The 21,306-nt window shown below is 54.7% G+C and overlaps 1 protein-coding gene across 4 annotated transcripts in view; it reads right to left on the bottom strand.

Annotated features, from left to right (window-relative positions):
• ZNF236 (zinc finger protein 236) overlaps positions 1-21,306 on the bottom strand; it is a 56,033-nt gene that overhangs the window by 5,502 nt on the left and 29,225 nt on the right. For 2 of the 4 annotated variants that reach the window (XM_066247548.1, XM_066247545.1), the window contains exons 11-29: positions 20,377-20,580; positions 19,050-19,191; positions 18,140-18,400; positions 17,534-17,787; positions 16,791-16,892; positions 16,096-16,247; positions 14,660-14,763; positions 14,095-14,246; positions 12,932-13,147; positions 11,053-11,335; positions 9,957-10,060; positions 8,034-8,396; positions 7,398-7,543; positions 7,074-7,311; positions 6,567-6,743; positions 5,484-5,639; positions 3,811-3,998; positions 2,312-2,443; positions 1,272-1,511 (exon numbers count right to left, since the gene is read on the bottom strand). In XM_066247548.1, coding sequence (XP_066103645.1) covers positions 1,272-1,511; positions 2,312-2,443; positions 3,811-3,998; positions 5,484-5,639; positions 6,567-6,743; positions 7,074-7,311; positions 7,398-7,543; positions 8,034-8,396; positions 9,957-10,060; positions 11,053-11,335; positions 12,932-13,147; positions 14,095-14,246; positions 14,660-14,763; positions 16,096-16,247; positions 16,791-16,892; positions 17,534-17,787; positions 18,140-18,400; positions 19,050-19,191; positions 20,377-20,580 — 3,614 coding nt within the window. The remainder of the gene's footprint in view (positions 1-1,271; positions 1,512-2,311; positions 2,444-3,810; positions 3,999-5,483; positions 5,640-6,566; positions 6,744-7,073; positions 7,312-7,397; positions 7,544-8,033; positions 8,397-9,956; positions 10,061-11,052; positions 11,336-12,931; positions 13,148-14,094; positions 14,247-14,659; positions 14,764-16,095; positions 16,248-16,790; positions 16,893-17,533; positions 17,788-18,139; positions 18,401-19,049; positions 19,192-20,376; positions 20,581-21,306) is intronic. The other 2 variants (XM_066247546.1, XM_066247547.1) reach the window with 2 other exon arrangements.

Below are 21,306 nucleotides of genomic sequence, written 5' to 3' on the forward strand. Positions count from 1 at the left end.
CTCCTTGGCCTCCGCTCCAGGCGCTAGAGTGGCTCTGGTCGCGGCAGAGCGACGCCCCGGAGGGGCAGAGCATCGCCCCCTGGTGGGCAGAGCATCGCCCCCTGGTGGGCGTGCTGGGTGGATCCCGGTCAGGCGCATGCGGGAGTCTGTCTGACTGCCTCTCCTCGTTTCTAGCTTCAGAAAAATACAAAAAAAAAAATAAAAAAAAAATCCCAAGACATCTTCACCCACAGTCGCTCTACTTCCCTGTGAGGGGTAGTGTTCCCTGCCAGACAAGGTCCCTGTGTCAGTGGTTTCCGTAGAGCTCGCAGTGAGCTAGGCCCCTACCTATGTCAGCACTTTATATTCCTCATAGTGACCCATCTGCTTATTAGCGTCCTTCTCTGACCAATGGCCAGATGAGGCTGGAGTGCCCAGGGCTCAGACTCCAGCAGGGTGGCGGGGACCTCACTGCTGCGATCCTGCCCAAGAGGAGCTGGTCTTATGTTGACTAATTTTAAAAAAAACATCAGTCTTCTGTTCAGAATGTCACTACAGGGTCCCCAGCTCAGAAAACTGGAGGGGGGGGCACGGCTAACTGCCGGACTGGACGCAGAGCTCCAGGCACGCTGACCAGCCCCCATGGGTGCTCTGAGAGAGGAAGTTCAGTCCACGGGGCAGGGGCTGCTGCTGGGCTATGACGCACTTGGTCACTAGGGAGTGGTGACAGTGGCTCTGCGCACATCACTGACGTGGTCCTGCAAATCCCTTCACGAGCTGGGCCCATCCTTGTCCCCGCTGTGTGGATGTCCCAGCTCTGGGCACCTGGGTCATGTCTGATTGTGGTTACAGACGGTGATGTAATGAACGGCCGTGAGTGTATCTGTGCTGATGCCCAGGCAGGTGCCGCCAGCTCCCGACAGAACGGTGCCCCGAGCACAGTCTCAGCCATAATGAAAGGACTCCCTGTTTTCCCAGCCCCTGCCGACAGGGGCTGACCATTTTGACATTTGCCACTGCGGGGGAAGGTGGCCAATGGTCTCCCAATGCTCTTGCCATTTGTACTGGACACTCGCTGAGAGTTGAGCGTGAACATGCCATCGGCTGACCTGTGCACCCAACAGGCCTCTCATGACTAAAACACTCTGATAAACAGTCACCTCCACTAACCTTGGCTTCAAACATATGGAAAAAGTCACTGAAATTCACAGTAGCCCCCGTGACATAATAGTGGCGACACTCAGGCGTGAGTGGGCGGGCACCCGGCGGGCATGGGCTGGCAAGCAGCGTACCTTGAGGTGGGTGGCGCGCTTGAAGGCCTTGCTGCAGGCGGGGCAGACGTGGATGCGCTCGCGGCCGTGCACGTCCTTGCTGTGCTGCAGCAGCAGGGCCGACGAGGCGAAGCTGCGCCCACATTCCACGCACGGGTGCAGCCGGCCCTCCTTCTCTGGCGGGCCGCCTGGGGCCAGGTGGGCAGAGACGTCCGTCACCTGGGGCGGGTCAGAAACCTCGGGACTTGACCGCACAGCAGGCTAGCCGACAGACGAGGACGCGCTTGCGCCACAGCGCCCGCAGGCACCCTCACAGACAGAGACAGTGCCCACCATGCCCCGAGGCCCGCAGGCACCCTCACAGACAGAGACAGTGCCCACCATGCCCCGAGGCCCGCAGGCACCCTCACAGACAGAGACAGTGCCCACCATGCCCCGAGGCCCGCAGGCACCCTCACAGACAGAGACAGTGCCCACCATGCCCCGAGGCCCGCAGGCACCCTCACAGACAGAGACAGTGCCCACCATGCCCCGAGGCCCGCAGGCACCCTCACAGACAGAGACAGTGCCCACCATGCCCCGAGGCCCGCAGGCACCCTCACAGACAGAGACAGTGCCCACCATGCCCCGAGGCCCACAGGGCTCATCTCTGCAGAGCGGACGTCCCTGCGGACACCGCCCAGCGCCCCCCCCCCCCCGACCTGCACTGTGGCTTTGCCCACCCAGGCCTGCTCCTCCTCTGAGAACCAAGAACGAGGTGAGCACATGCCCATCGGGGTCAGTGACAGTGAGGAGAGGAACTGTCCTGAAACAGAGACAGAGCCCAGGGAACGCAGCCAGGTGCTCGCCCTGTGCGGCACAGACCACGGGAGGAGTGACCTCTGGTATCGGCTGTTCCGGGACCCGCAGGGCACACTACTCACACTCAGGACCCGCTGCAGACCCACTTGCTCAGAACCGCCCGCCCAGCCCACGCCACTCCCATGCCCCCACCCCATCTCTTCTCCGTCTGTGTGTCTGTCTGGCAGACTACGCACGCAGTGAGGGAAAGCGCCTGGTACCTGGTAGGCAATCTCCTCACAGGCAGCGGACGCGGGCTGCGCAGTGTGGCTGACCAGGATGACCTGCGGGGAGCCTGCCCCTCCGTGGCCCGAGAGGGACGGGTCGGTGAGTAAGGCTGGGAACTGCTGACCCTGCCAAAGACAATCGCTACGTCAGACACTGTAACGTTACCAAATCCAGGAACGAGTCAAAAGACGTCACGGTGCCGTAACTGGAAAACGAGTTGGCGGGTCCGCTGAGGTCAACACAAGCCTCACCTGGTCTGCTTGGAGGTCTCCTCTCCGTCCGCCTGGAACCCTGCCTGTAACTGGTCACAGCCCATTCACTGCAGCCGACAGCGCAACCCAAACAGCCCGTGACTAGCTCAGCAGTGCGGAATCTACGTGACCGATTACTTGACAACAGAAAGGGATGAAGGGTGACACGGGCCACAGTGGGGATGACCCTGGACAGCGGGGAGCTGAGCGAGGGTGGCCGGTCACAAAGGCTGCATGCTGTCTGACTCCTTTTCCGGGAACATCAGGAACAGGCAGAGCAGCGGCGGCAGAGAGTGACCAGCGACTGCCGGGGCTGGGGTGAGCTCGGGCTCTGGGGGACACCGAGTGACCGTTGTCAATGGCACAGGTCACTAATGTCCTAAAGTTAGATCTGGTGATGGCCACACAAATCCGCAAATATGTTGAAGACCATCACGTTATACACTTTAAATAAACGGGCGAACAGGGCTGTTTATAAATTTTACCTCAATCAAGTTATAAAACTTAGAGAACATTTAGTTGTTTAAAAACACACACAATTCTGCTGCACTACATGGAGCAGAATGAGCCCTGTGACCCCTGGGCAGCCCTCCTGAGACGGGAGCGTGTGCGTGTCCCAGCAGCAGCTGCGTCAGCGCCTACTCTGAGCACACCGGGCAGCCACGTGAGGACTGGCCTTGGTGCCCACCCAGGGCTGATGGGTAAGGAGTCACCTGGCACATGGGGGCCGGAGGTGTGGGCGGCATGCGGTCCTGGCAGGAAATTGTCTGAGAACCCAAGTGGCTGCTCACTGAGACTCTGGGCACAGTGTCTGCCCCTTGGTAAGCCCACCTGTAAGCCAAACACTGCCCATCCACCAACAGCTAAAGCCATCGATAGGCATACCCACCAGCACGCAGCAGGGGGAGAACTGGCCCCACACAGCCCTAAACACACTCAGTGACGACTCTGACACGTGTCAGCACATGTGCACAGAAGTGTGGGAGGGTCACACACTAAAATGTGAACCGTGGCTCCCTTTGGGTGGATTTCTAAAAATTAATTCCCTTTATTTTCTGAATTTTCTTGTTTCCCCCCTTTTGCACTTAACATACTATTTTTTTTAAACTAGAATAAACCATTTCAATCGTGAAAGAAAACATTTGTAACACATATTTCAGAAAGAACCTGTCACTGAAGTTTCCAGATCACCCCTGAAAGGGTGTCAGGACTGCACGGTGCCGGGACAGGTATGCACCTACCTGAGAAGCGATGTTGAGTGTGACTGTGTCCAGTCCCCCCGAGAGCAAGCCCTGAGTGTCAGCCAGAGTCAGCGTGACGCTGGCCTCGCCTCCCACCCCCGAGGAGGACATGACCAGGTTCTGTGCGGAGATGGCGGACGGGGACGTTGGGGCTGTGGAAGAGAGGCTGCTGGCTGTCGTGCTCAGTTCTGCAAGAAAGGTCAAAGGGCAGTCAGTGCACGGACAGGCCCTGGCGTGGGAAGGACATTCTCACAACGAAATGCGTCCACCATCCACAGCACTGAACGTCTGAGCTTCTGCGACTGCGTTCCGGAACCAGAGTTTCTGGCCCTCATTCTACAGCAAGGGTTTTATTGTTTCTAAGGCTACTCTGCTTCTTAAGTGTAACAGGGAGACAACAGAGAGAGGAGAGGAGACCCGTCTCCTAGCAGTCCTGCGGCTGCCACACCATGGAAGGAGACTGTGGCATGGACGTCCCGGACCCGGTCCCAGCAGGACCACAGACTGCCTCCACAGACTGCCTGCAGAAGCAGCCCATGGACCCTGATGGTCAGCAGGTGGGCACAGAGCTGAACAGCCTCGTGCCTGCTCACACGTTCCCACCCTTACGCCTGCTCATCCTGAACCACAGGCCACAGGAGGAAGCTCACCTACTCCTCTCAGTATTCCTGTCTCCTGCATAACAACGTCCTTCTCTTTGGAAAAGAGAACAAAACTTTAAAAAGATTTCCCCTTTGAGCCAGAAAGGAGAGGAAGGAAGATGGGGCAGACTCTGCACACAGACTTGCGGCCCCCAGATCCTCCGTTGCGGACGGAGCTGTGGTCTGACAGGAGCCTGTCTGTTCTCACTGAACCCATTTATTTGTAATTTTATAGAAATCCATTCCTCAGAACCGTAGAAGGCCCTTTCGTTCTGCCATCCTGCTGTGGCTGGAGGCAGAAAGGTCACAATGCAGCAGGGCACAGAGTGACCAGCCGGGATTGTCCAGCCCAGTGAGAAGTCAGCTCTGTCACGGTCATCAGGACGCTGACTTGCATCAAGACATAGCACCTGGGCCCTGGCCGGTTAGCTCAGTGGCAGAGCGTCGGCCTGGCGTGCAGGAGTCCTGGGATCGATTCCTGGCCAGGGCACACAGGAGAAGCGCCCATCTGCTTCTCCACCCCGCCCCCTCTCCTTCCTCTCTGTCTCTCTCTTGCCCTCCTGCAGCCAAGGCTCCATTGGAGCAAAGTTGGCCCGGGTGCTGAGGATGGCTCTGTGGCCTCTGCCTCAGGTGCTGGAATGGCTCTGGTCACGGCAGAGCAACGCCCCAGATGGGCAGAGCATCGCCCCCTGGTGGGCATGCCGGGTGGATCCCGGTCGGGCGCATGCGAGAGTCTGTCTGTCTGCCTCCCCGTTTCCAACTTCAGAAAAATACAAAAAAAAAGAAGAAAAAAAAAAAAGACATGGCACCTGGGATGTCTAAATACCGCCACTTACTTCTGTCCGTTAAGAGGCAGAATCAACCACGGAGGAGTAACTCTAGAGAGCACGCGGACCACTGTGCACAGCACTGCCTGTGACGAGGCCAGCACTGAGGCGTGCCATGCAGGCCGATGGCCACTCTATGCCGCTGACCGGGCACACTGCCCCTCGCGCCCTGGCATCGTCCGCAGCCAAGGCGTTAGCTACATACCTGAGGAGGTCAGCGTTGCGCTCTGCGTGAGGAGCTGGTCGTTGCTGATTGTGAGAGTGGCACCTGCAGACGGGGTACTGACCGCGGGCGCGGACAGCCGGATGGTCCCGTTCAGCTCGCTGCTCCCGCCGGAGCTGTGTTGAATAAGGTCTTGACCTAAACAAAAATGAACATGGTGACGTCGGTGTTAAACATCGTGATCCCGTGTTTACAGAAGATAGTGAAAACATAACTGTGAAACACACTTCCCTAAACAAAAGCATTTGTTCATGCTTGTCAAAGCCCTAGTTTCGGTAGCTTAGCAGTCCTCTTTTAACTGAGCATGCAGGCACTTAAATCACACGCTTTGTTGAATAAAACTTCAACTGAATTGAAAACATTTTCAGATGTGGTCACAGCCTCCGCTGTGCACCTGCAGGTATCCAGGTAGTGAGGACTGGCCCCGCCCTCCACCCAGTGCTTAGCTTTTTTTCTCAGAGGACATATGAACGACTGTCTGTACAATTTAACTGGAGTAACATGTGTGCACAGCTATGAGTCACATGGGCAGAGTGGCCGTAACATGGGCTCCCAGCCGGCAGGTCAGACGTGCAGGGAGAATGAGGGGCACAGAGACCATCACAGCCTGGTGACAGGCACGAGGGCACAGGGGCATGGGGGGGGGGCTCAGCCACAGGGCATTCTTCCCCATTGCTTTACTTCTCGGTGTTCTACCGCAGTGCACACGCGTCCACATGACCCGAGCAGAGCTCTGCGGAGAGCAGGAGGGCTCCCAACAGCCCCTCACACAGTCTGGACTGGTCATGCACCTTCAGAACGGGGGTTGGATAAGAACTGCGGGTCCATGGTTTTCTGCTCTTTGCTGAAGAAAAGCCACGCAAGAAAAACCGCTGACCCACGGAGCAGTGAAAGGAGGAACCAGACTCTGCGGTCACGCCGTTCCCACTGAACCTGACTCCCTGCCCAGACCCCAACACCTCCTGAGCGCCAGCTTTACGCAGAGCTGCGCGTGCGGGAACAGCACACCAGAGGGACAGACGGACACTGCAGGCGGAAGGACGCCCGTCACGGGAAACAACTGACCAGAGATAGTCAGGGTGATCTCCTGCGGGGACCCTGAGGACGACGTGGAGGGCCCAGCAGCCTGCGCCAGGACCTGGCTGAGACTCGAGTTGTTGATGGTCAGCGTGATCTCATGGGGGCCACTGGACGTGGACACCAGGCCCTGTGACGGCATCACCTGAGTGAGGTCCTGGGTTCCTGTCATCACAGAACAAGACAAGGCTGGGCTCAGAACACAACATTCTCCTTTCTGTGTGACAAACATTTTAGCGATACTGCTGTCTCAGGAAGAGAGGTCTGCAGGGAAGTCCTTCACCTACAGAGATGCCACGGGACGCCACGGGGACGTGAACACTGGGAGTGGTGTCACCTAAGCGCACGTGCTGACTGAACGCCACCTTACAGGTAGGACATTTATTTGGCGAGCTTTATGAAGAGAAGAAACAGCATCATGTGCCCTGAACTCAGATTCACGACCGGGGGCTTGAGGCTGGGCTTTCCCATCCACGTCCGCAGCAGTGCTCTTACCACCGCCGCTGGTGGTCAGCACGGAGTCCTGCTCCGACACTGTGCCGATGGTCAGGTTGGCAGAGGTCACCGTGGGCTGCAGGGACAGGCCTGCCAGGGGCTGGAGGAGGACGCCTGCAGGCACCGCGCCCTCAGCCGTCTGCGGGGAACAGCTGTGCGGGGCGGGGCCCGGCTCCCCACTCAGCTGCTGGGCCAGCATGGAGTGCTGCAGGGTCTGCTGCAGGACACTCGGGTCGATCTGAAAGCAGCACAGACGTCCGGGTGAGCCCCAGGCCGGCGGGACTCAGGCCACACGCGAGCACAGGAACCACGGACGGGGCACACCTGCAACGTGATGTTGTTGATCCCGGATGTGTCGAGACCAGAGATGTGGACGTTGGGCCCCACCAAGTTCGCCGCCAACTGTAACTGGATGCCTTCCAGGGCGGCTAGGCTGCCGTCTGTCAGAGATACCGTCCAGTCCCCACCGCCTGCACGGCAGAGAGCAGGGGCAGACGGGCATCAGCAAAGGGGATCACAGACACAACCCAGTTCTACGTAGGGATTCTGACACACGTAAGTTTTACCATGAATCAGTGTAATCTGGTTAACAAACACCAGCATTTACTTCACATCTGATGTAAGCATCACAAAACCCTGTGAAACAGGCACCACCATTACAAAGTATCAGAAATCTAGGCTTAAAGACCTTAGACTGAATAGCCAGAGATTTAAAACTACAATCTGTTCAGCTCTGATCACGATCCGGGCCCTAGAAACAGGGAGAAGGTCGTGTTCCTGCACAGACATGTGTGCAGACCTCAGGGCCCCCTCCGCCCACCCACAGCCACAGCGGTCCCGACACGCAGCCGTCCCCAACACAGAGCCGGAGCCACCCGACACGGAGCCATGCCCGACATGCAGCGTGCCCAACACGGGGCCGGAGCTGGAGCCGGAGCCGTCCCCGACATGCAGCTGTACCTGACACGGAGCCGGGCAGGATGGCCTGGCTCACCACTCCGGGCTGAAGAAGGCCGGGATCAAACTGGCCGGTCAGGACCGAGTTGTTCATGATCAGCACATTGGGGTCAGCAGCCGGGCTCAGCAGGCTGGCGGGCGGCAGCCCCTCCGACGCACTGCGGGAAGCGGGCTTCCTGGCCCTCCTGGAGTCGGGCTTGTAGTGGAACTGCATGTGCGTCTTCCTGCGGCCGGACGTGCGGAAGCGCAGCTCACAGTGCGGGCACTTGAAGGGCTTGGCGCCTGTGTGCAGCCGCATATGCACCTTCAGGCTGCCCTTGGTGGAGAAGGCGTTGCTGCAGACATGGCAGCTGAAGAGCTTCTGACCTGCGAGGGGAGGGGCCGAGGGTCACGCCACGCCCATGGCAGGTGACTGCAGGAGCCCATGGTGGGGCCTGGGGGCGGAGTGAATGTGGAGCCCAGGGCAGGGCCTGGGGGCAGGGCCTCAGGGGGTGGGGACTGCAGGCGGGGTCCCTGCTGCTGCTGAGGGGCTCCCAGAGAGAGACCTGCCCTCTCCTGCTCTGTGAGGCAGGATGAGGGCTTAGCTCCTTGTTCTCTACTCTGCGAAGGGGGCACCAGGACCCAACCCAGGTGAGGAGCCGCAGGGAACGTGAGCTCCAGGCCTGCCCAGCCCGGACTCTGACACCTGTGCCCATGCCTGAGGACGAGTCCTCACTGCATCCAGGGTGTCGTGAAGACAGGGTGCACTTGAGCCCATCACAAGCCCCGAGCTGCCCTAGAGTCTGGGGAGTGGGACGTCCCAGTCTCACCTCCCTGCACCGCTCCGGGAGCCGGTGCTCGTGGGCCTGAGTGGTCCAAGTAGGACAGCCAGGACGGGAGAGGCCCTGATGTGTTCTGCAGAGACACTGCTTTCCCTCCCTGGCACACGTGCTGACAGGCAAGCCCAGCTGCACAGTCACCATGACCGTGGCTGCACCCGCCCTGAGTGCTGCTAGACCCAGGGACGCAAGGACATGAGGCTGGTCCCACTGATCCTCAGCCATTCACAGCACCACCAAGACAGACAAACACCCGAACCAACAAAATGACTGAAAATCGTCCACAGGGGAGGCCTCTGAGGAGCTTCTCACGTCTGTTTACTTAGTTCCAATCATTAGCCCCTCAGAAAGGAACCTCAGGGCTTTACAGGAATGGGTGAAATGCCACCGTGCTCTTCTCATTAAGTCTGCCCATCACCAGAAACTAAGACGACAAACCAGCTGGACAGCTGTCACCTTATGAATCATGGCAACAACTCCATTTACTGAGAGTGCCTGGACCCCGTGTTCCACTAGACTCTAGTGACTAGAGGATCAGAGGTTCAGACCAGGGGCTCAGAAGTGCAGTCCAGGGTCCCAGCCAGGTGGAGGGGCACACCTGCCCCAACCACTGGGCCGCCCTACACAATCAAGATGTGCAGAGGCTCAGTGTAGTTTAATCAGGACAATTAACCTTCAGTCTCTCAAATTGGATAAAGAAGAGAAAATGGCTATGGAACCTGTACATTAATTTGTTTCCTTTGTAAAACTTCCCCCACTTGCAAACAAATACTACCCTAACTACAATTAGATTTGCTAAATTCCAGTGCTGACAAAGCTCAATGAATCAATCCTCTCTGCCCTCAATGAGACCAAGAGATAATCTTTGTAGAAACGGCCCTTTAGTCTGAGTGAGACTACAGGACAACTGGGTGCTCAAGACCCTGTCCCTTTTCTTCAGGGTTTTATAGATCATTTTCCCCACAACAGGAATGAAAATCTTCTATATCCCTTTCTCACGGTTCCTGATTTTTACCCTTTCTACAATTTTGAAAGTATTTACGTGTGTAAAGCCCAAAGGAGCAGACAGAGCTCAGGGCCCCGGTCAGGGGCGGGGCTGGGCTCCTACCTGTGTGGGTCTTCACGTGGCAATCCAGGGTGGACTTCACTGTGAAGCTCTTCCCGCACTCATCGCACTTGTACGGCTTCTCCCCGGTGTGGATGCGGACGTGCCTGGCCCGGGACGTAGTGGCAGGTCAGTGTCAATCCTCCTCACGTGACACGTTTACAAGCCACTTCACGGTTTTAACATTACAGGTATCCATAGATATAAAAGCTACGTGCACTACATACTGAATAATTCTGGCCAAACAAAACCTTGACATTTCACTCCCTACTAAAAACACCACAATCCAAAAGTAGACATAGAATCCACAAGGCCCGTGGAATCAGGGCTCACCATCTTCACTGAAGATGCAAACCAGCAACAAAAGCAGAGCCACTGGTGGAAACATGGGGGGCCACCTGGAGAAGGCGTCTCGCCACACTTGGAATTTAAAAAGAGCCAATTAAGATGGAAAATGTGACGATGGCCCATGTTGGCCGGCAGCCTGGGGACAGGGGTTGAGAGAGCACCGCATTAGGAGAACAAGGCAGATTTGCAGGGACTGACGCTGACAGATGGCTCAGAGGCAGGGACAGGGAAAACTAAACAAATACGCTATCTCAGCCTCATGGTGACGAGTGTGGGCGTCTCTGACAAGCAAGGGCAGTGGTCACCTCTGGGCAGCAGGACCATCTCTAGGCATGGCCTCTGGGCTAAGTGTTCGCTCGGTTCTGCTATCCCACATCACGCTATCAGGGACCGCGCTAACGTGTCCTGGCTGCCGCCCTGGCTCCTCCCGCAGACCCGCGGTGCGTAGGGCCGGTAGGTACCCGCCACGGTCTATACCCCTATGGAGTGCGGCCCCGGGTCCTCCTCCAGGAATCGTTAGGCTCTAGTCATTTTTTACTAACACCACGTCACACAGAAACCTACCAAGCAAATACTTCTCACTGACACTCTGCGTGAGCCTAAAAGGAAGCCACGAAACCTCCCCGGCCCGGAGTTGTAACTCAAGGAAGCTGTCGCCCCTCCAATGGCATTGGGCTCAGACACAGCCTCCCCGACCGACACCGAGACAGAGGGACACAGAGCCCGAGCCCTGTCGCAGAGCCGTGCCCACCTGACCAGGTCGCTGGGCTTCTTGAAGCTCTTGGGGCAGTAGGAGCAGCAGTTGGCGAACCGGGGCTCGGCCTCCAGCTCAGCCTGCCGGTCCCGCATCTCGCTGACACGGTCCTTCTCGGCGGCCGACTGCACCAGCACCTGCTCCGACACTGTGGCGCTCTCCTGGGGCTGGATCTTGGCTAACTGCGCCGTCTCCTCCTCGGTGAAGGTGATGACCTCGGGACGGGCCTTTCTGGACGCGTTCCTCTCAGAACCTTCGTCTTCCTCCTCCATGCACACGTCTAAACAAAGTACGGGCAACAGTCACACCCTGATGAAAAGCGTGTTTTAACAGAACAAGCATGTGATTAAAAGTACTAGTTCAATGGAACCACATTGGAGACTCAAAATGGTTATTCCTACCAGCATCCTGTTATACTAAGCAGGGCCACAGGACAGCGAGCCTGGGCAGCGAGCACCTCAGGGAGGCTCAGGGCCCAAGGGATGCATCCCCACTGCTGCCCGCTAGCGGGGAGCTCCAGGCGGGCAGCCTACACACCAGCCACGGTGTCCACAACGCAGTTACCATTTGTTAACATGGGCCAGAAATGAAGTATTGTCAAAGAAAGAAAACCAGCAGCCCAGCAGAGACCAAATCAACAAGCCGGCAAAGCACCCTCAATTAAAAAGCCTTACTGAAAGAAAAATGTGGCTTTTAAAAAATATGTATGTGTGATGTCTTCTTCTCTCAGTGAGCTATAAACTTACGTTTACTCTGACAGAAACAAAATAGCTGCTACTAAAACGTCACAGAAAGAGTGCCGTTCAACTGCGGGCAGGTCACTGGCACAGATGGCTAAAAGAATTTTGAAATAAAGCTCAACAGAAACCCTAGCAAAATGGATGGTGGCTAAAACCAAGTGAGCAAACACAAAGACTAGCAGGTGAGTTCCCTCAGAATGGAGGGGAAGAGGGCGGGACGACGGAAGGGGGGCACACTGAAGGACAGGGCGGGGCCCAGGAGGGGGTGAGAGCAAGTGCCAGGGGACACGGCCATTTAGCAGGAGTTCCAGAAAAAAGGAAACAGGATGAACTCAAATTGCACATTGTCAACAGAGCTTGGGAGGATTCGGGGACACAGGTTATAGAGGGAGACCTCCCAACACGGATAGAGAGATATGGAGAGAAATGTATTAAAGATTTAAAAGTAACCCAGAACCCAATCCATATAGCAAGAGTCATTCAGGAACAAGGGGGTAGGGTAGACACAGCGCAGTACACAGAAGATATGACCTAAGATGGCCTGTCAACCAAGGCGAGAGGTAACCCTTTCGCACAGGACTCGAGGTCTGAGTCAAAGAAACGAAGTTAACAGGCAAGGTCTCTTCTCCTGACAAGGCAGCCGTGGGGAAGCCGCAGCAGGGAGGCCTCACTAACGGACGGGAAGGAACCCATAGTACTAGACTCAAGAGGCTGTCCACGGCTGATGAGTTACCTCTGTAAATTAGAGGGTTCTAGAGATACTATACGGATGGCCTCTAATTTATAACATGCATCGAAAGTAAAGGAAGTCTCATTCTATTTCTTTTTATACTTAAGTCACATGGCCATAAAACAGGAAAGCAAGCCATCAGACTGACCAGCTGGCCAGGAAAGGCAGGTCTCCGCCTGCCTGTGAGTGTCCAGCGGAAGGCAGACCGCACAGCACGGAGGCCCACTGAGTGCTCTGTGGTCATCAGTGAGAGGGGACATTCTCTCTATGGCCATCGGAATCTGTGCTTCAAAGAACACACGGTGCTTTCACAATCAGAAAGACAGTAAGTTAACTTTATAGGTGATTGGTGCATCAACTGATGACACGAGCATGTGGCTACTAAGAATCAGCGCACGGACAATACCTCCACTTCCCTCGGCCTCTCCAGGTGCTGACACAGCAGAGGGGTCTGTCTGGTGCCTCCTCATGTGCTTTTTACAGTGGACGGTGGTCCGGAAGCCCTGCTCACAGAACGGGCACTTGTACGGCTTCAAGCTCATGTGCGTGGCCATGTGCCGGGTGAGGCTACCGTTGGTGGTGAAGGAGGCGTTGCACACGCTGCAGCTGAACGCCTTCACGCCTGTGACAATGGAAACGAGGGTACGGATCCCGTTACATCAAACTTGTAAGCCAACAAAGACACTCTCAAAGAACCACACGATTAAAGGCCGCTTATCAGCCATGGCCACCGGTTTTCCGGAACTGACTCCAAGCCTGGACGCCGACAGCATCCTATGGCACTCACGGGCAGCATGGATGCTCCAAGAGCATTTCTCTACTAACGCCAAGGTATCCGACCCCAGTCTTTCCATCCGAGCTGCCAATGTGTCTGTGGGCTCTGCGCCAGAGTCGGCTTTGAGTCCGTGTTTGTTCACGCTCCCAGCAAGGGTCAGAGGTCCTTAGAGCCGCCTGCATGCCTCTCAACAGCTTTATTTGCAAATACCGCCTGAATTAGAAGGCCCGGTCTCTTGATGACAGAGAAGCAAGCGGTGTTTTCCTCTGACCTCTGTCTTCTCTCCACTTAGGGGCCACCTTGACTCTCTAAACCAGAAGTGGATGGAGGCCTGCTCCTTGTAAAAGCTGCATGTGATCCCCGGCCTCGCTCTGAGAGGCCATGCTGCCTCCTGGGGGGCCCTCAAAGTTCTCACCTCAAAACCGCTGCCTAGCCACCAACCTACGGATGAGCCCCCCAAACTGCTCCTTGTCTCGCTGTATGCTTTGAAGCAGTGTAACTCTGCTTTCAAGTAAAGCCTTATAAGAATACATATTCATATTAAACAGATGTATTATTAAGGTAGTAAATATGTTAAATAGAACTGATATATTTAAAACACATTTAACCGCAAATCCTATTATCTGATAAATAGTATGTTACAAAACTCTTGGCCCTGGCTGGTTGGCTCAGTGGTAGACTGCACGCCAGGCCTGGCTGTGAGAATGCGCCCAGAACCACGCAGTGGAGGGGGCACCACAACCCCTGAACCCCCCAGCCAGGAGCACACGGCCCAGTGTGGGGTGGACCGCAACCTGTGTGCGTCTTCTCGTGGGACTTGAGGACGCCGGAGGAGACGAAGCCGCGCCCACAGAGCTTGCACTTGTAGGGCTTCTCGCCAGTGTGCGAGCGCACGTGCTGCTTCAGGTGGCTGGACTTCTTGAAGCCCTTGTGGCAGTAGTCACACCTGCAACACACAGGCAGCCAAATGGATTTAAAAACTGTCTTTACAACCACACTGTACCTGGCATGCAGGTGGTTGTATATAAATCACAAAAGAGCCCCAGACGAAAAAGCACAATAGAAATCTAGACGGTTTCTGCAAACAGGGGCTCATGGTGGTGGCAGGGAGCTCTGCCCAGCCGGTCACATTTCGGGGCCAAGAGGCAGCTGTGCCTCAACCCCAGCCCCATCACGCATCAGCAGGAGAAATGGAAGCAAGTGAACATCTTCCATCCGGGTCCTCCGTCTGTAAGCGGGGGATGACGACAGAACCTGCCTCCCAGGGGCCATACACGAGTTAACTGTGGCATGGCAGGTGGGCTGCCGGGCAGCAGCGGGGAGCCCCACGGGTCAGACCACGTGCAGGTGACCGCCTACCTGTAGGAGCGCCGGCTCTGGTCCTCGCTGTCCTCCAGGAACGGGCGGCGTGGCGTTGGCAGGTCCAGCTCCTCCTGGGATGACTCCTGAATCAAAGGAGTTGTCTGAAATTTAACCAGTGAAGCTACTTGAGGGTCTACAAATAAACACAAAACGACTAACCCTGGAGTTATTCAGAGACACGGTTTAAAAGGGAGAACCTAGGCCCTGGCTGATTGGCTCAGCAGGAGAGCGTCGACCTGACATGTGGAAGTCCTGGGTTCAATTCCCGGCCAGGGCACACAGGAGAAGCGCCCATCTGCTTCTCCACCCCTCCCCCTCTCCTTCCTCTCTCTCTCTTCCCCTCCTGCAGCCAAGGCTCCATTGGAGCAAAGTTGGCCTGGGCGCTGAGGATGGCTCCATGGCCTCTGCCTCAGGCACTAGAGTGGCTCTGGTCGCAGCGGAGCGACGCCCCAGATGGGCAGAGCATTGCCCCCTGGTGGGCGTGCCGGGTGAATCCCGGTTGGGCGTATGCGGAAGTCTGTCTCTCTGCCTCCCCGCTTCTCACTGCAGAAAAAGAAATAAAAATAAAAGGGAGAACCTCCAAGCAGTTCACTGCCATTATTGGACCAGATTAGTAATAAAATCATCTGCACCAATTTTATTAAATACTTACTGTATTTATTTCCTAATAACTTAAGTTATACAAAGTTTAATCTAGCATAAAGCTGATTTTTCCATATTCTTTTGCATATCCTAACAAGAGCCTGCCTGTCCATCTACTCCATTCTGAGAGGAAATAAAGGGTCTAATTTCTGGAAACAGACAGACTCTCCTGTCTTGTCACCTCACCCCACAGGGAGAGAGGGAGCAGCCCCGGGCCTGCCGGGTGGCAGGGCTACCAGCCCCAGTCTGCACGGGGCAGGGCTGCCAGCAGCCACTTTTCGAGCCAGAGAACGACTGGACAATCATTTTCATAACTATTGAAAACTTCCCCAAAATGGAAAATATCAAAACCCTAACTTAAACGTCTTCAGGTTGACTAAGATAAAATTTTTAAATTATGCATTTAAATATTTATTTTTACTATGTCAGCCTTCATTGTATTTTTATTCTAACATGTTTCTTGTCAGATTCCAAATGTACAAATGTTTGCTTTTGTGGTGAATGCAACATTCTTCAGATGTTATTACACAGCAGTACGGGCTATCCCAGCGTTGAACCAAAAAGGCAAAAGCCCCATCATGGTAATGAAGTTGTTTAGTAAAACTAAAATGTTGTAAGAAGAAAGAAAGTCTTCACATGGGATGCGATCATCTCTGTTATAAAGAGTCAGCATGGCCTCTCAGGCAGGCAAGCTCAATGGTTACAGTGAGAAATGAAAGATATTCTACGTGAGGATACGAGACACTGCCGCGACACCGTGTGAGGACACGTGACCCTGCTGTGACACTCACCACAGCCATGGGCTCAGAGCTGGGCACCGGCAGCAGGCCCTGCTCGTGGAAGCTCGTGGCGAGGGCCTGCGACTCCAGGGTGCTGGAGTCCTGCAGCTGCTGCACGGGGGGGAACGGGGGCTGCTGGCTGTATGTGTCAGTCACCGCAAAACCTGAAATAAGTCAGGAAATATGAGTTCTACAAAAGTTATTCAAGTTACACAAAAAAGGTAAAGAAAAAAACCGTTGGTTTTATAAATAAAGACGCTGAAAGGGACAGGGTTGCTTTGTGAATTAGAAGCAGGAGCGGTCACCATCAGCAGGCTTTCGGGGCCCTCAGTGAGCACGGGGAGGGGGGGGGTCCAGGCTGGGCCACACAGAGGCTGCCAGCCCATTGCCCACAGCCCAGCACCTCAAGTCCCGTTTCCACTCAACCTCCTCTTCCTGGCTACAAGCTGCTCGGGATATGGTCATTTAAGTAGCTTTCCAGAAAACATGAGCACATCACACATCACACGCACACACACACTCTCACATAAACACACACACACACTCATGCTCGCACATATACTCACACACACACACGCTCACACTCACACACACATTCTCCATGCACAAAGCTGCTCGGCTTGAAGCTGTCCATCTCAGAGCCCCCAGCAGAGACAGCCAGGCTGTGGGGACAGCGCACAGACAGCCCCACGGGGAGCAGCACTGACCCTGGGACAAGCCAGCCTGTTCGAAGGATGGCTGTGGAGGGGCCTGCTCCTCAAACTGGTCCACGTGCGTGGGCAGCGCGTGCTGCGGGGCCACAAACCTGTCTGGGGACAACGCAGAAACAAGCACGGGTTATCTCCAGGACAACGATCGGCGCTGCGGTCAGCTTTCCACAGCCAGCCTCCCTGAGGCGGCTCCACCTGTCTGAGTCACGGTCTCAGCAGCACCTTGTCCCCCAGGACACCCTGCACAGCTCACCCTGGAACGCAGACCCCCCTCTTCAGGGTTCTCAGTCACCACAGGCAACAGGTCTCTAACCCGTTTCAGAGGTGCATTGTTCCAGGCTGCAGAAAGGATAGCACCCACAAAACCCTGTTCACAGACTAAGTGCATTTTGGGACACCCACAGAACAAAACAGTACACTGGCCAGCGAACGACCTGGCCAACAGGCCTGCACAAGACAGAGGCCTATGCCAGACGCCACCGGCCGCAGCACCGAGCTCAGTGTCCACTTGCACCGGCATTTCTGTAGCAAGACTGTCGGTGGAGGAAGCAACATGTTGGCTCAGGAGCCCGAGGCCCTGCAGGCCCCCGACAATGCGCAGCAAAGCCTCTAACGCACAGGGACACTGCACCCGCTGTGACGTGGAGATAATGGAGGTGCTACAGAGCCTGAGGGAGAACCAAGGCAACAGCCCTTTTCGAATACGAATAGTTCCAGAGTTAAACTCCTGAACCGCGTACCTTCATCCGCCTCCAGGTGGGGCTCGGCCAGCGGCTGGCCCAGCCCTGCGTCTTCAGCGCCCACCACGTGCTGCGGCTCCAGGTCCAGCATCGCCTCGGGGTTCGAGACGACCACATCTGCCGATGGCGGCAGCCCGTTGCCCCCGACCTCCACCTGCATCTGAGTGGACACGTGCACGTCCTGCGGGTCCACAGCGCCGCTGTCGAGTGAGGCGGCTTGCTGGTGCTGCTGCAGCTGCTGAGCGAGCTCATAGCTTCCAAAGACCAACCAGGATGCACAAGTCAGAGGCTGCCAGCCAGTGGTGACCCTGTGACTGCTACCAAGCGCTAACTCCATTACATTTTACGTTAAACACTTCTTCATCTGTTACTCTCAGTTTTCAAGACCCTCCAAAGCACTTCCCCCAAGCAGACTTCAGTGTGACATCAAAAATAAAAGTTTAAGTTAAAAATGCCTGTTGTTCTCAACAGATCCTTCGACACTAACATACTGATTTTAGCCCACACCCCTCAAAGCAGAAGCAGTAACGCAGAAAGCAGATGACGGCCCCCCACCATGCGGGAGGGATGGGGGGGTCCCACAGGGGCTGGCAGCACGCTCCCTACCGGTGGGTTTTCATGTGCTTCTTGCAGTTCAGGGAGGTCTTGAAGGTCTTCTGGCAGTAGGGGCACATGTAGGGCCGCAGGTCATTGTGGATGCCCATGTGCCGCCGCAGGCTGCCGCCCGTGGTAAAGGCTCCGCTGCAAATCAGACACTTGAAGGACTTGAGCCCTGTGTGCGTCCGGACATGGGCTTTGAGCACCCCGGCCGACACGAAGCCTCGTCCGCACTGAGAGCACTTGAAAGGCTTCTCGCCCGTGTGTGACCTGAAGGGACAGACAGCTCAGGGAACAGGCACGCATCTGACACTCTTCGATGCTTCAGCCCTCAAAAGGCCTCCCCCCCTTGCACGGGACTTCACTCGGACTCTTTCTCAGATGGAGCGGGGCGGACGCCGCCCTGCCCACGCCACCAGGAGAACCTAGGTCACCAGCAGCACACGGGAGGCTGGCCCGAGGTCACCCAGCCGGCACACAACACAAACAAGCCAGAGCCCAGGCCCCAGGCTATTCTCGGTGTTGCCCCTCTTTCACGGCCCAACTCCCATGATCATGGTTCTATTTTCTTGTCACTGTTGCCAGCATGAGAGGTAACCTACACTCCGATCCACACACCTGAAAAACTGTTACAGAGTGTACGTAACTCTACTGAAACCACCCAAACACTCCTTCAAAGTAGCCTAGAATAGCAAACACTTAAATATAACATAACAGAACTGCAGATAAAATTCAATGGCAATCTCTGGGCAAAATATTTCAGTCAAGACACTAAGGAATAAAAATATATATAAACAAGAAAAGAGCTGGAGGTCAAAAGTGACATTTGAAGTTCCGAGAGCTGCACTGCTCCCCCCCCCCCCCCCCCCACCAGACCTTGCTGCCCTTCGGGTCTCCGTCTCCGCCCACACAGCCTCACCTGATGTGCTGCTTAAGGTGGCAGGACTTCTTGTAAGCGCGGTGGCAGTAAAAACATTTGTACGGCCTGTCAGCTTCGTTTACAAAATTATTATTAAAATAACTTTGAAAAAACTGGCTTCTGGGAATGGGCTGGATAAGACCTGCAAACCAAGCAGAAATCAGGAATCAGGCACCGTCAGGGCCACTAAAAACACAAGGTCACAGGCATTCGTTTTACCCAGAAGATGAAAATTTTGAGGCGTTCAAGTAGATTCCAATGTATAGATCCAAGTGATAGATTCTAATATTAATCACAATGTTAACTGTGCTAGCGACTGGCTTACTTAAAGAATACCTACTGGGAAATACGTGTAAAGTTAACACAGATGGTTTTTCAACGTAAAGGATACCTATACTGTCACAGCAGTTCCCTTGGTTCTAGAGCCAATTTTAATGGATATCTACATTTACTTTATGAGCATTTATTGGTGAGAAATTTACATAAGTATATCCAAAATTAAGGTTAACTGGACCTTGAGTCCCTTATTTGTTTAGTATGGAGAATGTACAGGACATGCTATAATAAACTCAAAACAGAAATGATTCTGACCCAATCTTTTGTTCTGAAAGAGTGAGCATTTTCACAGGAATTTTACTAAAGGAATACCTGCAGATAGAGAAGTTACTAGCTTATGTAAAAACTTAAACTATCCAGGTTTTACACAGATAAGGGATTCCCTTGGTGATCGCAGTGCGCTATGTCCCAATCACGCCCTGCGGTATCACACGACTCAGGAAGAACACACACTTGAACCCGAGTAAACGCAGGTTTACAAAGTGTCAGGGGAGGGTGTCCGTGGTCCCACCATGGCTGACCTCCACGACAGGAACCGTCGGCCACGACCCCCACTCAGCCACCATCTCCCCTCCACTGTGCCACTCACTCCCACGTGATGACCGCTAACAGGCACTGTCCTGACGCCCCACCTGTCCACACGACAGCTTGCTTCTCTCCCTAAGACTGACTTTCTCCTACCCGCTCTCCTGGCTACGTGCAGGGCCGGGCACTCGCGAACCTTTGAGAACGGCCCTCCCGTCTCAAGTCTGCCGCTGCCAGTCCTGGAGGCAACACTTGTCTTCTCCAAGGTCACTTACACCTGTGTTTTCATTTCTACTCCCACCACCAACAATCACAAGGCACAGAGAGAAATGACATCGAAGAGAATGCGGCAGCTCAGGTGAATCATGTCGCTCGTGTGCAGACCCAGGTGACGGCCTGCTGATACCATGTGTGGACCGCAACATCACGGACCCTCTGCAGGGTCCTGAAGGGAAGAGAACCTTACCTACATCAGTTATGAGGATGGGCTCTTGCAAAGGAATGTCGGGGACCGGAGCGCTGGCCTTGCCCACACGGACCTTCGCGGGTTTCCGCTGATGCCTCATCTTCCTCAACTCCACATGTTTAAAGTGGGAAGCTATGTGGGTCTTCCTGTGGCCTGAGGTTCGGAATTTTTTGTCACAGTGAGGACAAGCGAAAGGTCTGACTCCTAATAAAAGACAAAAGTGCAGCACGGAATTATTTCATGGAATACACCATAACATTTATGCTGACATAAAGCTCTAGTATTTTACTGTCTATTTGAATCTTCAGTTTGTCATTCATGGATAGTTTCCTGGCTATTATAAATTACTTCTTTTCCTCTGCTTCCATATAGTTCACATGATGGCTGTTAAAGCATGTAATAAATGCATTTTAAGTAAAAAAAAAATAAAGCATTACCACCTTTAGGACAAAGTGAAATATGGATATTCAAATTACTAGCAGTCATTAAAAATATTCAAGTGTATGAACTGCCCTCTCTCCAGGGTCACGCGCCTGCCTGCGGGCTTTCTGCACCGCGGTTGTGCACACTCGTGTTTCAGGAGCACCCAGCAATGCCTGGCACTTAGGACACAAGCTGGTATCAATTGTGAATAACACTGTTGCTGGTGATAACAGTATTGATACGCTCTCAACAACCCTCTACTTTCTTTTTTTCTGAAGACAACTGCCTCCTATACAGCGTTGTCAGTAAATGAAGACACCGCTTCCATAGAAGGATATAAAACAAAACTGACTCATTTCAGCTTCTCAAAGGCTCATCCACGTGGTCAGCTCCGCCCAGGGACCCCAGGCAGGTGGGGAAGTTACTGCTAACAGGCTGGAGTTCCTTTTGGGGGTGCTTCTGTGTGAAAATTAGGTAGCGGTGTGGGTGGCACAATTCTCAATGGTA

The sequence above is a fragment of the Saccopteryx bilineata genome, chromosome 11 (genome assembly GCF_036850765.1).
Source record: "Saccopteryx bilineata isolate mSacBil1 chromosome 11, mSacBil1_pri_phased_curated, whole genome shotgun sequence".
NCBI lineage: Eukaryota > Metazoa > Chordata > Mammalia > Chiroptera > Emballonuridae > Saccopteryx > Saccopteryx bilineata.